Source organism: Mastigoproctus giganteus, chromosome 1 (genome assembly GCF_048544385.1).
Source record: "Mastigoproctus giganteus isolate SK-2022 chromosome 1, ASM4854438v1, whole genome shotgun sequence".
Taxonomy (NCBI): Eukaryota; Metazoa; Arthropoda; class Arachnida; order Uropygi; family Thelyphonidae; genus Mastigoproctus; species Mastigoproctus giganteus.
This window is the reverse complement of record NC_143575.1, coordinates 240824462-240848482: the sequence shown is the minus strand read 5'-3', so window position 1 is coordinate 240848482 and position 24021 is coordinate 240824462. Positions and strand designations below refer to the sequence as shown.

General features: G+C 41.4%; 1 protein-coding gene across 2 annotated transcripts in view; it reads right to left on the bottom strand.

The window, feature by feature from the left end:
- LOC150091695 (very long chain fatty acid elongase 2-like) overlaps positions 1 to 24021 on the bottom strand; it is a 90024-nt gene that overhangs the window by 3630 nt on the left and 62373 nt on the right. For both annotated transcript variants that reach the window (XM_090376465.1, XM_090376460.1), the window contains exons 4-7: positions 21983 to 22063; positions 21518 to 21574; positions 8527 to 8632; positions 2257 to 2393 (exon numbers count right to left, since the gene is read on the bottom strand). In XM_090376465.1, the coding sequence (XP_090232591.1) occupies positions 2257 to 2393; positions 8527 to 8632; positions 21518 to 21574; positions 21983 to 22063 (381 nt within the window). The remainder of the gene's footprint in view (positions 1 to 2256; positions 2394 to 8526; positions 8633 to 21517; positions 21575 to 21982; positions 22064 to 24021) is intronic.

The window sequence follows — 24021 nt, the reverse complement described above, 5'->3', positions numbered from 1 at the left end:
GTCTGAGAACACATCTAGCAGATACTTTACTCATATGCAGCTATTGGTAGTTGATGTTCTCCACAGATTCTTTATTAATTTGGGGTTCTGTATCTAGTTATTTGATGCTAATACGACGATCTTCCAGGATTAATACCTCAATTTTTGCAACATTCTCTTCTGTTACAGCAGATGCCGGGCATCTGCGTACTGGGATTTTTTCTTCATGCACTGAAGTTCTTTCACATTTTACAATTTTGCCCAACAATATTGTAACCTGGCCAGTCTTCTCCATAAATAGCGACCATTTCTTCGAGGGTTGTTTTGTCCCTTGCAAAAAGAGGAACCGACTCACTGATCTTTATTCCACTTTATCCATTGTGATATTTCACTTCATTCCGTGCTGTAAAGAAAACAAATGAATTGTCAGATCGAAACCTAAATTTGTGTGGTTGCTATAGAGATTTCTAGCTATCAAAGAAAAAACAACAAAATATCATCGTCTATCACAACTGCTTCTGGGTGAATTCAAATCTTCCATGAATCTCTCCCTCATGCAGTGAGGAGTGATCGCTGAATTATGACCACCTATATGTACAGTGTTGGGCTACTGTTCTCACGGATAACATCCTCTATTCGCTTAAACCTTGATCCACCAGAGGGCTGAAGATGTTCGTAGGGATCTGCTGCCGCGCTGCCTGTAAGGCTTTCCACAGTGTCGGAAGAGATGCTGGTTGCGTGTTCATACACCTCACTTTCCCGTGCCAAGACAGGTGAATGGATTGAACGTCTGCCCGCAATCCAATTGTTCAATTGGATTGAAGTCAGACGAATTTGGAGGCTAATGAAGACGGGTAATATCTTCACTGTGTTCCTCGAACCACTTGTGCACAGTGCAGACCCGGTGATAAGACGCATTATCGTCCTGGAAGATCTCGTTTCTCTCTGGGAAAAATTACAACATGGTAGGGTGTAGAGGGTCTCCTAAGAATTGCCAGTAGGTTTCATCAATGAAACCTTGGTCCATGCCCACCAAGGTCCTAGGTCTTGCCAGCAAAACGTGCCCTGTATTAAGCATCTACCATGACCTGCCTGGATAGTGGGTGTCATGTACGATGGGTCCATGCATTCCGGTTGCTTGCTCCACACATGAAGGCAGAGTGCTTCGGATGGGTTATCCTAGGTATTTGAACTCATCCGACCAGTTCACTCGTTTCCGGACCACCAGTATCCAACCAGCTAGTTGTTGACATCATAGCATTCACCGCCGACGATGATTAGCGGTAGGGAGAGCGTGTGTCGTGGGTAGTGTGCTGTGGAACCCCATACGTCTGAGTGTGCGCGTTGCATCGTCATTTGGGTCATTATTCTTGCATTCCCCATATTGTATTGTGATATCAGCTGTCGCACAGCTACCTGTCGTTGATCCCGTACAACGCACTTCATCCTTTGATTACCATGGTCATCCACCTTGTGTAATCCTTTACAGTTCTGTAGACGGGAAGTGGTTTGACCCCTTCGAAACCATTTTTTGTATACCTTAACCACAACGCACCGTGAGCAACTGACAAGACATGCAGTTTCCAATATAGAAGCACCCGACGCATGAGCTCCCACAACCATGCTCTTTTGAAACTCTGTGATATCTTTATTACGTCCCACAACTGCTACTTTATTTCTTTGATTTGCGCAACTAGGTGCATATTACCACTGCTCTAGCGAACGAGGCTGTTCGGCTTTTTATAGTGCGAGCTATCCGTAGTCCATCACGGATGGAAGGGGTGGTCATAATTCAGTGATCACTGCGTACTGGTATATATCTGTTATGGGTACATAGAATAACGATATCCTCCTAAGCAGCTGTACGAAGTGAATTGACCAGATATATTGTTAGAAATCATTTTGAAGGAGATGATCTGGAGACTTATATCTCTATTAGTTGTAATTCCTACGTGTTCTGTATATTTTGAATTCTGTAGGTTTCATTATGACAGAATTTATGTTGATCAAATTTCAAGCGGTTTTACTTTTGGAAGATTTTGGTTGGTAAAATGAGGTTCTCCGTAGAATCCAAAAAGATTCGTCTTCGTGGAGGACGCAAGACAGTCTAGCTGACGTAATGACATTTATGACATTAGGGACACAGCTTAAAACATTTTATTGCACTCGTCACTCACCATAGGAGCTTTTCGATTTACTTTCTTTTTCACAGATTACTGAATACAGTATAAAGATCTATATTACCCTTTTGAAAGAGGATATTAAATAATCACTTACCATTTGAAGCTGGGTGAGTTGTTTTTTCCACCACGCATATTTCCTCATATGTGAACTATATCCTGACAAGGCATAATACGTATACATAACAGCATGCACAAAGCAGTTGAAAAGTATAATCACAAGGCCACTGCCACCTGCAGAAAAGTTTCTATTGAAAGTTGGTATCTGGATAATTTATTATTTTTACAGAAATTTTTAATTAATATTTTTAAAAAAATTAATAGAATTTTCTTAATTTTGATTTAAATATTTGTACTCTTCTTATGATTAAAGCTGGCCCCTTTCAAAATCGGCCATGTGGACGGCAATGGCATACCACCACATTATCTGATGCCTCAGAGACCACAACAAAAACTACTCCAAAAGAGTGTCGTAAACCAGATCCCGAATGTCACTGTGAGACCTGCAAAATTAAATTTAAGAAAGAAGATGGGAAACGTGGCCACATGGAAATGTTCTTACATTCCATGATTAAAAGAAAACAAGATGGAAATGGTAATCAATTAAATAGACACGCACAAAATTGATATTTTAGGAGCAACCGAAGAAAGAATAAGGTCGTTTCAACACTAGAATAAGATCGTTCTTTCAACACAAGAATAAGGTCGTTTCAACACCAAAAAAAAAAAACAACTAAAGACGAAACTGAGAATCATTGATTGGATAATTTTTCCAGTTACCACTTATGGATGTGAAAGATGGAATCTGAGAAATGTTTACAGGAAGAAAATGGAGGCGTTCCAAATGTAGTGTTACAGAAGAATACAGCGTATTTGTCCTTGGTCGAAGGATACATAGGTGAGTACTGATTAAAATCAGCAGGCCTGAAATTCTTCTTCATAGCATCAAAACAAGGAGGGATAACTTTCCCTTGAAGAACATAATGGAAGTAAAAATAGATGGAAAAGGAGCAGAGAAAGACCTGCAATTAGGTGGAAGGATGGGATCAGTGACCTTCTGGGCATGATAGTTTTCGATGCCGCTCGTAGAGCATAAATGAGCGATTTGTGAAATGAGCGATGCCGCTCATTTCACAAATATACGTGGTCTCAATTCTAATCTCAACGATGTCCATTTCCACTTGCAGTCTGCCAAACCCCATGTACTTTTTCTGACAGAATCTCAGTTATCGGTTGATTCAACTACTGCTCATCTCAGATGCCCAAATTATTCGCTGTATGATTCCTTTCGCCTCAAAGGTGGTACTTGTGCATATGTCCGTTCTGATATTCCCTATCAGAGACTTGGCAATTTGGAATCTCCTCTCTTTGATCTTCACTGGCTTAAAATCTCTCTACCTCATTGGGTCAAATTCATCTATTGTCTCTACCTTTCTCCCAACTCCACTAATTACATGGAGCTCTTTGACTTCCTCTCTTTGCAACTTGACTTTCTCCAGTCCAACTTTCCTAACAGTGAGGTAATTTTCCTTGGTGATTTTATTGTTCACAACTCCAGCTAGCTTCCGTTTTCTAGTCACACCGACCCAGCAGGTCGAGATGCTGAGGCTTTTGCAATTACTAATGACCTAGCACAGATTGTTCATTTACCTTCTCCAATGGAACCTCTATCTCATGGCTATTCCCAACATCGTGTTGTTTGGCATTACAAGAATGCAAAATGGGATGACCTGTGAGACTTCTTTTCTTCTTTTCCTTGGTCGGATTACTGTTTCAAAACTTCTGATGTCAACGTTTGCTCAGATCGTGTCAGTGAAATTATTCTTGCAGGAATGGAATACTTTATCCCACACTCCACTTTAAAATCTCGTCCTTTATCTAAACCTTGGTTTTCCAATAAATGTGGTAAGGCTGTTCAAGAGAAGAATGCTGCATATCGTAATTGGCTTGATTCTAATTCTTCAGTTTCATTTTCTGCCTACATCAAAGCTCGCAACAATTGTAAAGCAGTTATTAACCAGTCCAAACTAGAGTTTGAACAGACTAAGAGTAGAAAACTTGCTTCTTGCCCTAATGGTAGCCGAGCATTCTGGTCTCTTGCCAAAGCTATTGGCCGCAACTTTTGCCCATCTCTGCTCCCACCTCTGTCCAAACCAGATGGTTCTGTTGTCACTTCAGCCAAGGATAAAGCTGACCTGCTAGCATCCTATTTTTCTTCCAGCTCATGTATTAATGATCTTGGTAAAACACCTCCACCATTCCCAACACGCTCCATTCAATAACTCCTGTGGTCTTCCGTCAAAAGGATATCGGAAGGATTTTGATGAATCTTGATGCTAAGAAAGCTCCAGGTCCTGATGGTATTTCTCCACTTGTTCTCAAAACCTGTGCTCATGAACTTACTCCTATTCTTTGCCGCCTTTTTTCACTTTCTTATTCCAAAGGTGTTTTTCCTTCTGCTTGGAAATTTGCTCATATCCAACCAGTTCCTAAAAAGGGTAACAAATCCCTCCCATCCAATTATCGTCCCATTGCAATTACTTCTACTCTTTCTAAAGTAATGGAGAAATCGATTAACCGCCAACTCTTAAACTACCTAGAAACCTTACGTCTGATCAACGATCGCCAGTATGGATTCCGTCAGTGTCGATTCACTGGTGATATTCTGGCTTATGTTACCCATTTATGGACTAATTCAATGGAAAGGTTTGGTGAAACACAAGTAGTTGCTCTTGACATCTCAAAGGCTTTTGATTTTGATCGTGTTTGGCATAAAGGTCTTTTAAACAAGCTTCCATCTTATGGTTTGCCAACTGTTTTTAGTAATTGGTTATCCAGTTTTCTCTCTGATCGCTCACTGAGGGTGATGGTAGATGGCTCTCTGTCTTCTAACTTCTCCACTAATGCCGGTGTCCCCCAAGGTTCAGTTCTTTCCCCCACTCTTTTCCTCTTGTATATCAATGACCTTCTTCCATTGACTGGAAATCCTATCCATAGTTTTGCCGATGATAGCACATTGCATTCAACTTTCCATTTTAAGAAACCTTGTCCTGCTCAATCTGCTTCAACTTCTCGAAAATCTGCTACCAATTCCTTAAATGCCGATCTTCAGGTAATTCTCCAGTGGGGCAAAGACAACTTAGTTGATTTCAACTCTTCTAAAACTCAGTCTTGTCTTATATATCGCAAAAAGGATTCTTCTGCTCCTATGCTTATCTTTAGTGACACTCCGATTTCTAGGCAAAATGATATATCTCTTTTGGGGATTACCCTGACTTCTAATCTCTCTTGGCACAAGAACATTACAAATATTACTTCCTCTGCATCTAAAAAAACTTGGTTTTCTCTTTCGCTCTCGGCGTTACTTTTCTTGCAAACAGCTGCTCACTCTGTATAAATCGGAAATCCGCCCTGCCATGGAATATTGTTCCCACATCTGGGGTGGTGCCCCCAAAACCTCTCTCAGGCTTCTTGATTCCATTCAGAAGAGGGCAGTTAGGTTAATTAATGATTCATCTGTAACAGAGTCTCTCCACTCGCTTTCTCATAGACGTACTGTTTCTGCTCCATGCCTCTTCTACAGATACTTCCATGGGCACTGTTCTTCTGAATTGGCTTCTATAATTCCCGCTCGCTGTTTCAAAACAGTCCGAACACGTGCCGCCACCAGCCAACATCCATTTACTGTCCAACTTCAAACCCACAGAACCAACTTTTCATCTTCCTCGTTTATTCATTCAACTGCCGTTTTCTGGAACAACCTTCCTTCATACGTATTTCCTGAAAATTACAGTCTACAGAAGTTCAAGTCCAATGTCAACAAATATCTTCTTTCGTCTTCTCAACCTCCAACCCAAGCACGGTACTAAGTACTATAGGTTCTAATACCTCTCGTGTTTGGGGTTCACATAAACAAAAATAAATAAAATAAGATCGATGGATTGGAGGAAATTGTTGGTGGCCACAACAGCTCCTCAGGGAGCTACATGACTGGAATAAGAAGAATTATTACTTGACACCCAGGAGGGTGTATGACTTTTGTGCCACGATGGAGACAGAAATTTTGATAATAAAAGAAGGCAAAATAATGGATAAATATACCTTCGCAAATTCACTAAAACTGCTGCCATGGCTGAAACCAGTGCATATTCGAAGCCACTCTCTGTGAGAGCATTTTAGATCAGGTATTTGTAACCGGGTGTAGAGGACTGAGTTCAAATCCTCTCCGAAACTGGAAGAATTCTTAAAAGCTTTTGCAACCGAAGTAGCAGTCAGCAATATCTGCGATGAAAGGAGCAGGGTCTTGCCGAGAATTTCCAAACCACACAACATGTACAAACTTCCCTGCGAACTTTCTGACAAGGGGACGAGGGTCTGACCTTCAGAAATCACTTCACACTTCTCTGCTTCTGTTAACACTAGCAGGAAAAGGATGAACCGTGCTGGTCCACTCAATATCAATAGCATAACTGATCATTCTTTTCAGGATCATAACATATTTTTAGCATCCATAATAGAATCACCAATAACGAATAAATATTTTGCACCTACATTCGCACTTGAAGACATTTTTAGGAATGTAGGATACTATAATTATATCTAATTCTAAATGGAAGCTAAAGGATTTTATGACAATTGAGAGGAAAATGAAAGAGAAATAATTGAAGCTAAATGCAACAAAGGCACCTGAGGTAGATGGGTCTAATCATTTACCTTAAAGAATGCAGCAAAAGAGGTAAGCAGATCTTTAGCCATAATTATGAGGACATTGAAGATAATATCACCTAAACCTTCCGTTTATAACTATGTTTATTTCCGAATTGGAAATATGTACTAACAGAGTCAAACGTTTCGTGGTATTTTATTACCACTTCTTCAGTGACAGCCATCATTGCAATATCACCGTCACAAAAGGTCACGGCGCCTCCGTAGCCAGGTGGGAAGGAGCAGCAGTGCGTAGCACACGCTTCTTGATTAGACCGGGGTTCGAGCCCGTCACCACCAAATACGGAGGATGCGGAAAGGTCATTCAGGGAATGACCACCGCATATCCCGGAGCAATATGGCCTTAGTTGCTAATGCTCCTAAAAACCAAATAACAACAACAACAACAATAAAAGGTCATGTCGGTCACAAGAACTGATTCCAACATGTGCTTTATTATCTTCAAAAAAACACAGTTTACCTGAACACAATGCCGATCAAGGAATTCCTTAGATTATGAGAGCATCTTTGGATTTAGGGTAGTTCTCCATCGCCTGGAGATATGCAAATCGATCTCCAATTCAAAATGGGGGAACAAAAGGTGACACGAGTAATTAGAGACCTGCTAGGCTTGACTTCACTTCGAGGGAAAATAATGGAGTCACTGGTTAAAGAAGTAATGCAGGATCATCTAGACAGGAGTGCAGTTGTATTGCAGTCATAGCGTATTGCATTCATGCTGTATTGCAGTCATAATCTGGATACGGCGATACAATAAAAAAGGATGCAAAAAAATAATTTTGGCATCATATGTTTGGGTTTCAGAAAAGATTTTGACATTGAAGAAAATTAGAACAGTGTCCCATTAGGGGCAAGTTACTACTATAAATGAAGGGATGTTTTGGCAGGAGACAGAGAATAGTTATTAATGGTCACATCTCTCCAGTGGACTAATGAACAACTATTCAATGGACTAATGGACAACTATTCAATGGACTAATGGACTTCAGTGAACTAGTGGAGTCCCTCAGGATTCAATAGTGTGCACATTGTCCTTTTCTATATTCATTAATGATATTCAAGAAAGCATATGAAACTTAATGTCTAAGTTAATTAGAGTAATCAGGGAATGCTTTTGCAACAAGATCGGAAAAATAAAGCATATGGGCTGGAAGTCGAATCGAAATTTCAAATTAATAAATATAAAGTGCTGTAACTGGAAAAGCAGTAGTTTCAGTTTAGTATTAGTATATCCATGTAGTGAAAGGAAGACACTTCTCTTCTGATGTACCAGCCAAAAAGAGTAGGTAAGAAAATGCAAATTATCACTTCCCTCCTCATGTAGGTCAACTATCCAGTTGACCGTTGAATTTCTTCTGTCAGCCTCAACTACTTGCGGAGGAAACTTGTTATTAACATAATAATCCAAATAATCAGAAATTTTTTAGCATTTTAATTGGATTTAATTTTCCATAATTATCTTTGTTTTTTTGCAAACTTCAGCATGTGCCAATCATTAGAAAGGGCCTCAGAAAATATCTAGGCCATGTTTCCAGACTATCTAAATATCGCACTAGTCGTATGGTTGAGTTATCTGAGTGACAGAATATGTGTAATGAGAAAACACGGAATGACTGTTGAATATATTTTAAGGTAATCTTACCGGGCACATATCTTATGGAGATCCATGCCACTACAAAAGTGGATGAGTGATGTATGACATGCAGGTTACTGATTTGATTGAATTTCTTCCTCAAAACAAAGAAAACCTGAAAATAAAGGGAAAATAAGTGATAAATGTTTTTAAATACAATTGATTAATATAAAATAATAATTAGAAATGTATTAAATAAAAGCAGGAAGGGACTTAAGCAGTAACTACAACAGCAAAAAGTCCCAACTCCAGAGTCCTGGAAATGAAGGTTCTTCAGATGGCATTTCTGAGTTTCCCGAAATCGTGAAGGAAATTATTCCACCCTTGAAATATATCCATTTCAGTGCCATTTTGTGAGATCAAAAAGCCAGTTAATGATGCTTTTCTTTTCCGGACTGCTTTGGAAAAGCATGATTCTTGAAAATAATCCGACTGTTCCTAGTGGGCAATTGAGGTATATCTTTCATTTGAGGTGTTATACTTTCCAGTCAGTATTTGGTAAAGCAGTTTTATATTAGCCTTGTTCCTGCTAGCAATCAGAGGCTGAAAATCATGTCAACCAGTGAGTTGTAATGTTTGATGTTGTAAAAAAAATTGGTTATTATTATTGTATTAGTATTGGTTATTAGTTAAAAGTTGTAATTAGTATCGATTACTTGGTCTTGAATGGTGAGCATGAATCCTTCGGTCTCGAGGAAGAACTTTCCGCTGATGGTCCGGGAGGCTCTTTCCTGAGACCGAATTCACGTACTAATGATAATAATTGTTATTAATCGGGACTTTCCACGATTATTATTAATAATGATTATTAGGATTTTGGTCCTGTAAGTTTTTTTCAGTACAAAGAGTCTCGCAATCAATTCTAAGCTTGTCTAAGAAGCTGATAGTGATTGAGGGAAATATTCTCTGCAGATTTCGCTGATAAAGATTGAATTTATATAGGAGGAATCCCAGAATTCTTCTTTTGCTGTAAGGAATTTAGTCACAGTTATAATATTATATTTGTTTAAAATCATCTACCACTGTGTTCAATCGAGGTTCAAGCGAGTCGAGTACAAATCGGTAGGCACTTCTAACTTCTCTTGTAACGCACTGCACTTCCTACAACAGGTATTCACTCCAAACAAATTATATATTCCCAGAAATGTAACTGGAGATACATTTGTATGGGTTCAGTTGTTTGGGTTCAGAGATGCAGTTGTATGGGTTCAGCAACATCCTCTATATCATACTGGAAATTCTATTATTATTTATTGTTCATTCATATTAATTTCTGAAATAAGGCAGGTTTAGAGCTACTGTCCCATTTCGTTTTTCTTCTAGGGTTCATACAGCACTACTGTAAATTCCAGAAAAGTCTTGTGTGTTCTATATGACATATTGCGTTAGGTTCTGTTGTGTGTCCTGCACTTCCACTGGGAAAGTGTGCCAGCTGAAAGAACTAAGCATGCGGATTACATGGGTGAGAAAATTTTGTTATTAGCAGAGTTATCTTGTGAGAACACTCTCGTTATCTACCTGATCTCATTAGGCTTAGCATTCTGCTGACCGCATCCTAACACGTTTTGCTGTAGTCACGTACGCATTGTTTTCTTCTTATTTTGGACAACCCTACTAAGAAAACAGGAAGTTGGGCACTTTTAGTGTGTTTAGTTTAATTAGAATCGAAGCGGCAAAACGAAACGGTTCCGTGCTTTCGTTTCCTTCTTTGTTGTGACCTAAACTACCGAATCAGTAGTGTAATAAATAGTAGTTTAATAAATGCCAATCACAGTTACTTCTGGCATATTTGATGTCTGCTTAACTTCTGCAGATGAAACCCTCATATGTAGTAAATCAAAGCACAGAATTTTCCGGACATGCTCAGGATATTCAAGGCTATCCCGTTTATCGATGAGCAAGAGGAAAAGGTTCATGGGAAAATGTTGCTCGAATAATGGTCTACAGGAGCTGCAAAAACCTCCAATAAGAAGCCTGATTCCCCCAGCAGAAAGAAATAATCTAGAAGAAAGTGCATAATCTAGAAGAAAAATTTCCCCGAATCGAATTTTCGAATATTTGTCCACCCTTCTCATATTCAACCAACAATACAGAACGAAGAAATTAAACAGGAAATATGCTCACTGAGAGACCAGATGACTGACCTGAAGAGTAGTATGATGCTATGGGGTAAGCCAGCTAACCAACAGCGCTGAGAGTGCCTCAAATATCTGAACCTGGTCGTGAATATGATGGTGATAACCTGGATATATGCGGAGAGAATACCCAAGCCAGTGCACATTTCTCGGCTATTAATGTTGATCTAGAAGTGGGACATAGACAACAAGATTCCGTATTTAATATTCCTTCCGTCACTCCTTAGCAACGGAATATAGAAACAAGTGGAATCATTGAGCAACCACCTATGACAGAGACTTACGAGCAACAGCCCCTGGTAGAAGTTACTCACCAAAAATCCAAGGCTCCTACCCAGTCCTCTCCATCTGCCTTACCACAAGACATGTCTCCCACCGATACACTGGCGTTATGTGAGGCTGATGTGGTGTGTCCTGAAAATTGTCCCAGGCCGACGTATGCGGAAATCACTAACCAGAATACAAGCAAAACCTCATCCCAGAAGACTAATCGGAGCGAGCAAAATCAAAGGCTGTCGAAAGCAACCAACTTGCGAACATCTTCCAATTCAGATGGTTACAGTAGCCAATTGCGGAATAATTACTCATATCGGTCCATGCAATCCTCGAACTACACTGTTAATGCAGATACGGCGCATTTAAACCTCTCTACAGATAGTTCCTTGGTAAGGAGGTTCAATATCATGGCCGTAAGAACAAGGGAGTGAATCTTTGTTACCAGGCTTGTTCCGAACACACAGGCAATTGACATAAAAGCCATGTTTGCTCAGGGATACGGAGTTCACACAAAAGTAAGACAGTTGAAGACGAGGCATCCTTCATATTCGTCATTTGTTATTACATGCTCACCTGATGACCTAAATCTGATCCTTGCATACAATAACTGGCCACTGGGCGCATTAGTTAAAATATTTCGGGAAAAGAACACAACATTTGTGCGGAGATCAGGAAGTCTGCATAAACCATTATAGCAACTAAAGAAAGAAAATCCCCCTTCCGGAGAAATTCAGCCCATTTTTCTTTTTATTCTGAATGTTAGAAGTCTTGCTAACAAACTGCACACATTACAGACCTTCCTTCATCTTGAAGAATACGACTTTATCTGTATGGAGACTTGGCTAAATCATAACGGACAACTGGATCTGCTGGCCCATTCATCTAGTTACAGATTTATTGGGAACAGCAGAAAGGAAAAGAAGGGTGGAGGTGTTGCTATCTTATACCATATGAAAGTCTTCATCCTACAAGAATAAAATCAAGTCAAACTGAAAACTTTGACGCTATCTCCGCCTTATTCAGGAAGAAGGCTCGGAAAATCCAAGTCTACCTATCTGAGCACACTGCAGACACCCGGACCGGCTTCTTGTGTGGATAACAGAGAGTCTTGCCACTGACCTTCCTGTGATCGTAACTGGAGACTTTAATATGCCTAGCTCAAGACACGATCATGCTAAAGAACACCTTGGTGCAACCTTAGAAACCTTGGGATTGACCCTACCGGGTACGCTTCCGAATAGGGAAGGACAGTATTTGGACCTATTGTATCATAATCTGAATAACTTAAAAAATGTCACCCCTCAAACTAAATTCCAGTCGGATCACTGCCCAATATGCTGTTGAAATTTCCTCATCCAATAGAGCAGGTGTGCAACAAATCGATCAGCAAACAAGTCAAACCAAGAAAATATATTCCCTGAAGTTCGTAAAACCTGAAATTATTTTAGAACATCTTAGGACCTACAACTGGGATGCGCTCTACAATAAAGTGTCAGGACCTACAACTGGGATGCTCTCTACAATAAAGGAACAGCTCTTATTGATTTCTGACCTGGGTGCCTCGAAGGACGTAAGAATCACCGACAAAATCAAACCGTGGTACAACGAGGTTTTCAAAAAGGCTTTTGTGGCCAAGCAAAAGGCTGATCGGAAATGGAGAAATTTCGGAATTAATGAAGACCTCACGGACTATAAGAAAAAAAAGAGCCATCTTCTTGAAAAAGAAAGACTTGCTGGCTACGAAGAGATTCTAAGAAAACAAAACATTCAAAACGAATTGTCAGCAAAAAGGCTACTGAATTTGAAATGGATGAAACTACATTCAGACACTGGACTGAAGAATGCTTTGAAAGGCTACCAGGTGAAGCGAAAGCTACAAATGATCAAGAATATCGGTCGGAGGACATAGCACAACAATTTTTGGCAAATGGCAGTGTTTGTGTGAATGCATTATCCGATGTCACTGTTTCTAGAGAAGATCTCATAAATGACATTAATTCCTTGCCTAACAAATCTACAATCGGCCCCGACAGGTTCCCAATTTTTATTTTAAAAATTTGTAGCGTCTATATTGTTGATGTGTTGTTGCACATATTCCAAAACATTCTGAAAGATGGAGTTCTTCCCCGGAGATGGAATCACTACTATGTGAGGCCGGTGGCAAAAAAGAAGAATCCTAAAGACCCTTCAGACTTTTGGCCCATATCGATCAGTTGTTCGCTTTTAAAACTCTTTGAAAAAGTCATCCTCCCTGCCTTAATCCAACAGTGTTTTGCCCACAGGCCACCCCACCTCCATACTGTAGTACAAAGAAGATCCACTGTTACTATTTTGTTGGAGACTCTCTTCAGAGTACAACAAGCTTTAAATGAAAAGGCCCAAGTTGATATCATATTCCTTGCCATTAAGGCAGCTTTTGATAATGTTTCCTTATCAGCCCTTGAAAATATTTTCTCAGTTTACTTCCGCATTGAAGACAAACTATTACAGATTATCAAGGCCATTTTGAAGACAAGAAATCTAATTGTACAACGTCAAGAATTCCGTGCAGAATACACCCTCACTTGTGGAACAGTGGACATAGTGGACACAGTGTTTTGTCAAGCGGTTCCTGTGGTTCCCCACAAATGCGCGTTGAGTAACTCTGTGATGTATGCACAACATTTCAAGGCCAGTCAGTGTGGGTATGTGTGAGTAGTGTCTTGTTTGACTGGCCTCTTAGTTACTGGGAAGCTCGATCACCATGGAAGGAGCCTTTCAGCATCCGTCCACCGGCACGAGGAGCTGGGCCAGGAAGGTAGAAGGAACGCCTGACGGGCTCTCTCCCCACTTGCAAAGCAAAAGAGGAGAGAGGCCAAGTTAAAGAACGGGGCGAGTTGGACAGGAAAGGTAAGAGAAGGGGAAGGAAGCAAGGGTAGGCAGAGTGGAATGCTACCCTCAGCAGAGGGCCAAACGGCCAGATGATCCCACACCTGTCAGTTGACCAGCGTCAGCAGAATCGCTTCGATTAGGACTCATCGAGGATGGTTAAAATCCCGCCTGGGGGAGTGTCCCAGGCCAGCAAAAGAGCCCGAAAGCATCTAATCCCACGCCGATGGAGAGGCGGCGCAAGCAAAGGAGCTTCACGGAGAAGAGTTGAAGGCAGGAATCCCATTAGTTTATTCCCTGCAGAGAGAAGTGTCGGCGTCGGCAAGACTCGCTGGTGGAAGCTTTGTCAAAGGAAGTTGAGAATCGCCCGGTGAAGTCTTCTAGGAGCAGCAGAGAACATGTTGGGCATTGCGGGGGAAGATGAAGTTACTGTGGATGGACAGGAAGAAAAAGAAGAAAAAAATAGAGGCAGCTCTCGAGTGGCCCCATAATAGAAACTTGGTGACGTGATTGTAATGGCGCATCCTGTGAAGTAGAGAATCATTATTGGGTTTGGTATATCCTTATGGCTGACAAGTTATTTAATTTCTGGTGTGACTGGCAGTGGGGAAGCTAGTCGACAAAGTGAGCTGCGGTAGTCATAGGTGTACCAGTTGGTGGTTGTGAGTGTTAGCGGCGTCTGTTGAATACCGCAGTGGCATAGATCGAGAATGCTTTGTAGGCTTCTTCTGATTCCAATACCCTAGTCTCTGGATGCATTGTCGGTGCATTGAGGGCCAGAAGAAGCTGGTTGCGGTGGTCAAGATAGATCGGACAGGAGTGTATCACATGGTTCCAATCCTCTGACTCTACACACATATGCAAAAAGCATCATCAGCCAGACCAAAGTCGAAAAAACGCCTTTTAAATGATCCATGGCCAGTCAAAAGAAAGGACGTGTAGAGGTTAGGATAGAATCAGTTGCAACGTCGTTTGTTGAAGAACGTGAATCCGGAATAAAGAGTTTAGTAATTTCAACTGTTGATAAGTTATTCCATCGTGTCTGCCATAGGGAAACCAGTTCAGTCCACACACCGGTCATCTCATGACCGGTGTGTGGACTGAAGCGTCTGTACGCGTTAATGTTAAGCGTCTTTACGCGTTAATGTTAAGCGTCTGTACGCGTTTTAATGGTGAGTATTTCAACCTCTTTATTCTTCTTGATGGCATGGGAAAGGCCGACGTATATGACATGGAGATCTAGGAGTAAGCATCCAGTAAGAACTTGTAGTGCAGCGGTTGACGTGTCCGACATGCACGAGTCATTTGCAGCATCATAAGCCGCTGGACCTGAAGGATCAGACGTTGCATTCTTACTATCGCCATCCTGTTATACCAAACTGCGGCGCCATATGTGACAATGGGAATAAATACAGCTGTGTAAAGAAAATGTAAAACCCGGCCTTTGAGGCCCCAGTCTTTGCGGGTGAAGCGTGCCAGCATGGCAATATAGGCTTTAATATTCTCTTTTATGGAACATAGGTGGGGAATGAAAGTTCCTCGGTCATCCTGTGTAATACCCAGATATTTGACAGCGCGCTGGTTTTTGAGTGATTGCCCTTTATATCGGATGGTCGGAGGCCTCCTCACATCCAACTTTCCTTTCAGTAGAAGGGTTTTGCTCTTTTCAGTAGAGACTGAAAGTTTGTTGTTCTCAGCCCACTCGGAAAGGACAGGCAGTACTGCACTGGCCCTAGTTTCTATTGTAGCTCTCGTTGGTTGGTCCTTCAACGACGATGACAAGGTCATCGGCATAAGAAGTTTGTGTGACGTTGGGATATATCCTCAGAAGGCAGTCATCCAGGATCATATTCCACACTGCTGGACCAAGGATGGAGCCTTGGGGACAGCCTCTGGTAAGATGCCGGATGATGGAATAGAACTGTGTTTTGATGGTGAGACGTCGGTTACAGAAGTAGTTCTTGAGGCAGTTAAACAGATTCTGAGAGCAATCGGTGGCCCTGACCCTCTGTAGGATGGCTGGCCACAAAACGGTGTCAAAGGCGCCCTTAAAACCTATAAAAATTGCAAAGACATAGATGGCCTCAGAATCTTTTGCAAGTTTCAGAATCGTGGTCAGAGCATCAAATGCAGAACAACTCGGCCTGAACCCGAACTGGAGGGTAGCTGCAAGACCTTTAGTTTCTTATGCAGGCTGGAGGCGAAATAGCGGGAATCTCTCAAACACTTTACCCAGTATTCGTAAAAGTGCTATAGGACGATAAGCTGATGTCCTGCCAGTGGGATCCTTTGGTAGAAGTCTCAGGTTTGCAAGCTTCCAGCGTGATGGAAATATGTCATCTTTCAGGCAGGTGTTGAAAAGCTGCATGAGGATAGCAGGAGCGACAGTCAAAAGACGTTTGACAGATTCCCCCTCGATGAGGCCCAGACCTGGAGCCTTGCCATTCTTGATCTTGTTGATGGCCATGGCCACTTCCTCTTCAGTAAAAGGATCTTCAATAGGGGTAGGTTCGAAGTTTTGGTTGTCGATAGTGACTTGATTATGGAAGTCTGTGTTTAGGGCAGCATCATCTTGGTAAATCAAGTCATCCAGAATTTTGTTCATTGTGTCCAGCCAATTTGTTGTCTCAGGAAAGCCATTATTGTATATGGAATTGATGATGTCTGTAGACCTGATTTTGTTCCTGACAAGTTTATGCACCAGGCCCCAAGGGTTCCTCTTCCCCTCTGTCTCTACCAGTGTGCGCCATGAGTTTTGTTTTGCATGGTAAATCCTATTGCAATATTCTCTGCGAAGGGCTCTGAATCTTTCTTTGTATTGATCAGAAATGTGGGGAGGCTCAGTTCTGCGTTTACACTGGTATGCTCTACGTGCATGTTTGAGATCATTCCTTAGGTTAGTAAGATCCTGCGACCACCAGGGGATGGACCTTCGCAGAGAATATTGCAATAGGATTTACCATGCCAAACAAAACTCATGGCGCACACTGGTAGAGACAGAGGGGAAGAGGAACCCTTGGGGCCTCTTCCAAAATTTTCTGAACAAAATCTGTTTTTTAGGTACTATTCATGGAGTGATACCTATTGTGGGCAGAGGGACTGCAGGGGGCTTCCCGAAAGATCTCATCAAAAATGACCCAGTTAGCCGATCTTATTGAGAACCTGGAAGTATCATGCATGTAGGTTTGGCGAGGAGTAACTTGATCAGTAATACAGTACGTAATAAGGCGGCGATCACTGGTGGTCGCATATTCATGCACCTGCCATTATTGAAGAGAATTGCTGAGGAAAGGAGTTATAAGGGTAACATCCAAGTTGGATTCCCCGGTGCCTGAGGAGTAGGTGGTAGGTGGACCCAGTAGATTCGCGATCTCCAATCTGCAGGCAGCAATAAATTGATCAAGTAAATCACCTCTGGCATCAGTGGTGGCATTGTACCAACAAGTAGAGTGTGCATTGGAGTCGGCTGCAATGATAACATGTGAATCATCAAGCAGGTCAAGAGCCCGTTCCAGGGTGGCAATATGCGGGTGGATGTCAGTGCTGAACTGAAAGTAGGATGTAAGGACTCAGATGCGGCCAAAGCAGCCTTCCACAGTAGCAGCAGCCAGGCGGGAGGTGCATAAGGAATCAAGTTTGGTCACAACTAGGTCCGTGTTGCGGATTATGATGGCTGCAAGGCATAGCTAGTTTGTTGTCTGTATCATCCGGTATGTATGTAAGTGTATCCAGAGACTCCACCGCAAACACAGTAGGGTTCCTGGAGGAGGAGAAGGTCGAGGTCAAGTTCTTCCATGACGGGATGGAGCTGAGAAGCCACAGAGATTGATTTTTGTCCATTTATTTGGGCGATGCGAAGTCTGGATGTTGTCTGGTTAGATGGCCTATTATACATAATTTGTATTGCTACGGATTATTTCAGCTGCTCTTTTATATACAAGGCATGCTCCATCCCGAACGGAGTGATTGCTGGGTTTATTAATGGCTTTGGTTGGCACAGGTTGGTGGGGAGGATTTATTTGGACAGTTCTTGTAAAGGTGTCCTGCCTCTGCACAATGCCCGCAGACTGACTGCTTTTTGAGATTCTTCTTGGAGGCATGGCCATATCCTAGGCAATTGTAACATTTCATAACTGGTACAAAGTCCCGGAAACGGTGTGATGACCAGCCCAAAAAGATCCTTTCTTCATTATGCAGACATTTTCTAATCCTGGCAGATACCTGGAAAATCCAGTTGAGCTTGTCCCGTGACCTGGTAGTCGTTGAGAACAGAATCTTCATTTCATTGGCTGCCTTCTCCCTGTCTGTGTGTCCAAACAGATTTCTATTGAAAATCTCTTCCAAGAGCTCTTCCTTCTTGTGTGAGACGTCAACATCGAAGATGATAATGCTCGACCCTCTAAGTTTCTGGGTTTCAAAGGTGAGGCTCAAGTTTTCAGCTTTTCCACATGTTTGTAATTGCTCCAGATCTGATTTGGAGACCGCTTCCAGAATTATGCCCGTGTCGCGGATCTTTCGGACACTTGAATTTTATGTTTTCCAACTTTGGTTTTAAGATTTTCAAGACTGTCTTTTACGCCATCGCTGTCCACGATATCACAACCCTCTGCTGCCTTGATAATGAGCATATTCTTCTGATCTGGGGGAGGAATCTTGGGCATTTTGATAGCAGCTGCATATGACAAAGTCTGAGGAGTCTCTTCAAAAGGGGCCTGGGCCTGCGTGGTAGAGGCAATGGTTTTCAAAGCATCGAAAAGCTGGGTTGGTTATAGTCGTCATGAAGGTCGCATTCGTTTGTCGCAACTGCTCGTTCATTGATTTCAGTTGCTCGTTTTCAATTATCGCTTCATAGAACATATTTTCCAATGAGCCCCAGCAGTGTGTACTACGCGAACACGCAGCACTGGAAACTCCACTATTATCGCTGTAAAGACAGCTCTACATTTTACGCCGCAGAGTCTGGATAATTCTTAGGTTTGGAATTTCCTTGCTTAATAACCTAGGCTGATCCTCTCCTTCATCATTACCCTTCCTCTGCTTAGGGTGGGGGGGAGCAGAGGTTTCTGGCTGCTTTAACCCTCTTTTCTTGACAAGTTCTTTCTTTCTGGACGTGGACGGGAGGCCCCGCTCTCCATTCTCCTTGCAATCGTCATCGTTTTCGCCGGGAGAGTTATCAATCGCAATAGCATCCTGGTCGTTTTGTGTGAGTGTAGACTGTTTAGTCGTCCGAAGTCTGTTCCTAGTCATGGGGACAGAAAGGGTCCCCCCCCTCTGAGTCTTCGTCGCCTGTTAACTGGAAAGCCTGTTTATGTGGACGAAGCATAACCTTCTGGTTAATGGTATCCTCTTCAGCTATTGGTTAAAGTAGCAAATAGCACTATATCGATGTTGGGGCAAAATAGGTCGACTGAAAGTTCTCAATCCGGATAAATATATGATCCAAAAATCTTCTCTTCGAGACAAGCAAAATCACAAAAATGCAACCAACAGAATCCGAGAACTGGACGCAGCACTATGGGGCAAGCAGTTGGGAAGAGCCCGGATATATAACAGTTTTCTGCTAGGTAAAATCCTTTTTGAAGGTTACTGAAGGGCGTTGAAGAGGAAGGTGCCTTATTTCCGACTAAACATCAGCCGAAAGAAGTGAGTAGGGAAACAGGATTAAGTAAAATATTTTAGAGCCCTCTCACATTCAGTTTTCGTGTTTGCTCTTAATGCAACTATCTGCAATCAGGCAACTTCTTTCAAAAGCTCACGGTATAGTCTCTGGGGGGGGGGGGTATCATCTGTTTCCGATCAACAAACTACGTCAATTTCCGTGTGGAGGGAGGACCACGGAAAAAAAAATAAACAAAGCTCACGTTGACCCCGGTCGCCGGACATTGTTCGCATTCGCGGCCATGCTGCATATTAAATTATGAAAAATGAATATATATACCTGATGACAAGATAGGCATGCATTTGGTATCAGTCGGTAGCACTCGTCTTAAGGAATCTTCTGACATCACATAATAATTTAAGCACTTCAATCTATAGGTTGAAATCTGTGTGTAATTTCTTGGAGAAATGCAGATAATTCTCAGATGTTTTGTGGTACCACTTATATGATTTCTTCAGTGACAAAATTGAAGTACTTATTAGAGCGTGAGAAGTTTAATAAGGACTTGAATAATAAGTTTAATAGGTTGTAGATGACTCTCATCAACCGGTGCAATACCACCACTTTGCTTATTGAAGGCTTGAAGTGGTGAAACCCATGTTTCCGGCACCCCCCCCCCCCCATACTTCTTGGTGCTCATGCACGGTACCAAGTACTATAGGTTTTGATACCTTTCGTGTTTGGGGATTTCATAAAAAAAAAAAAAAAAAAGTCATTATTATAAACTTTGTAATCACTGATTAAATGCTTATATTCCGGGAGCACCACACCCGCACGCTTTCTTGGCTGCCGTTACTGTCATATCCTTGCTCCTCACTTGGGGAATCCCTCAGGGAGGTATTTTATCAGCTTTGCTTTTCGCGGCTGTTCTGGAACCTTTTCTATCGCAGAATCATAGTTTTATTTCATCTGCCGATGACATTAAGTATTTTATTGTCTCTAGCGAACTGGCCCTTGTGTCCAAAGTCAATTCCCAAGCCAACGCTCAGCTTCATGATCTGCATTTATACTTAGGTAAAATAGGTTTATGGCTAAACTCTGACAAGTCAGGACATCTGACAATAACCAAGAAGAAGATAAAGAAAAGAATTGAGTTATCTATAAATAGAGCACAGATTAAGAAAGTCAGCACCTACACTGACCTTGGAGTGACGTGGGATGAGGGCCTTACCTTTAAAAGGCACTTTCAGAACACCAGAATAAAAACTCTCGCTGCCATTTGAGCTGTAAGACAGGAGATAACTGGGATTCGGAATCAACAACTAGTGACCCAATACATCCGAAGATGTATTGTTCCTGTTTCCATCTATGCCTCAATTATTTGGTCTTCTGCCCCAAATACCTATATTAGGAAGTTTCTCAGCGTGGGTGCTACTGGGTGCTCCGGTGGTTGAATAGGATTTCCGGGAAGCCCTTTACAATTTCCAAATCCATACTGTACGCAAACGTAAAAGTAGTTCCATGGATACAGATGATCACCATGCGTAACATCAGCACTCTTGCACAACTTCTGACTGGGAGTTTAGATGCCCCCACAAATTGATAATGTTGTGGTCAGGCCACGCCCTGGGACCGGCTCTACTACCCTCATAGTCTCCGAAGCGCTCTACATCACACGGAGGGATTAAGGCGGATGTTTCCTGCCAATACTCTGGAGCTCTTTAGAGACATCAAAATCGACCCGAACAGGTACTGCCATGACAAAGCCTACAGGAAGCTGATAGCAGCAATCTTGTATACTACACTACAAATTTAATGAAGAGGAGAGTGTACATTTCTGTGGAATTTGTGTCTATGAACTCTTAATCATCTGTAATGAACGATTTTTGTGTCAAGTGACTGTTGATGTATTTATTTTTATGTATTTTCTGATTTTCAATGTTGCCGTGTAATTTGTTGTAGGATGTCTGTATTAGCCACCCTCCTAGATAATGTCTGTACAGGGTTGTAGATAAATAAACTGATAATAATAATAAGTTCATACCGGAAGCACGTAGATTAATTTCGATTGTATACGAATTTCAGGTAAAATAGCAAAGAAGAAATATCACAAAATACTTACTGTATCTAAAAATTCTATTATCTTCGAAAACATGAAAGTCCATCCAAGGATGTTTCCCTAAAAAAAACAAATAAAAAATAAATATACAAAGTAGTAACCCATTTATAAAGCCGATTAGTCATATTGTGTCATTAGTACAGTCGACATTGGATTTTCATCCCAGCTGATGAATATTCGTTGATATTTTTAAACAGCTCTGAAGACTACTTATGATTAATTCAGTCAAATTTATCTCCCCCAACAGAATGAACCAATTTCTATCCACTCCTTTGCAAGATATGTTTGTTTTGTTTCTCTCAATATTAAGTACACAACTTCAGCCGATACAGTAGTATCGGTTTAAAATAATTAATAACTATAACTTAAAAAGCATATAAGACAACAGAATAAAAAACAATGACAAGTGTCTAACATATTGGATTAGTAAATAAAATTATAAAGTATTACTTCTCTCTCTCTACTCACCCTCTCAATCCCTAAGGGGTGTTTCTTGTTACCCGATGCGCATTGCATATGTCGATATTCAGTCCTAAGTATAACTAAGCACTATAAAAAATAAAACAGAATTGACAAAAAATTAGAACAGCGTCAAAATTTGACAGTTTTTTGGCTTAAAATATACAAAATATACAGAAATGGGAATGATTATGTGTTTGAAGAAAATACGGAACTTTTTAAGTGGTAAAAATACTTTTAAAATACTTAAATACTTTTAAATACTTTTTAAATACTTTTAAATACTTTTAAGTGGTAAAAATACAGATTTCAAAAGAAGAAATAAAACTGAAATTATTTTAAAGCTGGATATCATTTAAGGTATGAAATGTATAAATTATAAATTCGAATTGCTGTAATTTTCTGTCATCTCATTATTGAGTTTCTTTCCGCTTCCTTTTTAATTCCAGTTTATCCCTCGATAGGGTTCATCACAAATGTGAGCGTTGTTACTTTGGTTGCAATTACATCCGCTGACTGGATATTTTACGGGCCCCTTTCATCAATTGCTTCTGAGAAGAATCTTCACAGGAGCAACTGATGTTGGGCCCCAATCAGAAATTACGGCTGCATTGCCACCATGGATGTAAGGCAGACCTCGTGCAAGTTATTTTGTCCGATGAGTTCACGCTGATGTTTTTCGATGCGTCTGATGATCCAAACTTTTTTTTGTGTGTGTTTATAAGGACATACATTTGGTACCCCCTATTTCCACTGGAAGGTACTGTGAACTGCAGAGTATATCTGAACATCGTTGTGCGCACCCAGCAATGTCACATGTTTACCTCTATGGACAAGGGGCCTTCAAGATGACAAAGCAACCATCCGCAACTCCAATTGTGTGAAAAAGTGGTCGGGGACACGAAGAAGCTTTCAGGTATTTGTATGCCCAGCCAAATCTGGGATATTACGTGCATTGAACACCTATGGAATTAATTGGTAAGACGTGTTTATTAGCATAATCCTTTGTCTACATGACACCAGGGATTAAGGACAGTTTACTTATAAACGGTCCAACTATTGTCAGTTGTCAAAACCTTGTTGACACTACGCCAAGTTGTGTTAGAGTAGCGATTTGGACAAAAAGAGGTCCAAAATTCTATTAGTTCATTGTTCTAATGAAGGGAAAAGGTAGAGCAAACTAACCACGAAGAAGTTCCAGATATGTGGTTTAATTCAAAGTCTCTCTCTCTCTCTCTCTCTCAGTAAACACAGAAATATACACTATGCTGCTACTTTAATAGGTACAACTACCTTGTAGCGTCTTGAGCCTATTTTAGCCTTCAAAACAGCCTGAATTCTTATAGGCATGGATTGAACGAGATGTTGAAGACATTGTGTAGGAATGGAGTACCATGAGACATAAATGTTTCAAGCAGTTACTTGAGATTCGACGGAGGTGTAGGCCTGCAGCGAACAGCCCTTTCCAGCTCATCCCAAAGATGTTCAATAGGATTGAGATCCGCGGACTGAGCGGGCCACTGTAGCAAAGAAAAGTCATTGTCAAGTTCCTGGAACCATTCCATAGTGATTCGGGCTTTGTGAAACAGCTCATTATCCTGCTGGAAGTAACCATCTGACTGAGGATAAACTGTCAACATGAACGGATGCGCTTGGTCAGCAACGATGTTTAGGTACAATGTGGCATTCAGACGTGAATCTATGGGTATCAAATGACCCAACGTGTGTCAAGAAAACATTCCCCACACCATAACATTGTCCCAACACCTTGCACAGTAGTCGCATATATGACAGGTCCATGGATTCATGTTGTTTTCGCCAAATTCTGAGCCTCCCATCAACATGATGCGCCAGGAACTTCGACTCCTCAGACGAAGCAACTGTTTTCCAATCCTCGATAGTCCAGTGCTGGTGTTGCTGTGCCCACAGGCAGGAGGTGTGCTCTCTTGTTCTTCACTGATAACAAAGGTACGCGATGTGGCCCTCGGCTGTTGTAGCCCATTCGCGACAAAGTGCGGCTAGTAGTCCGTTGCGATATTTTGTTTTGC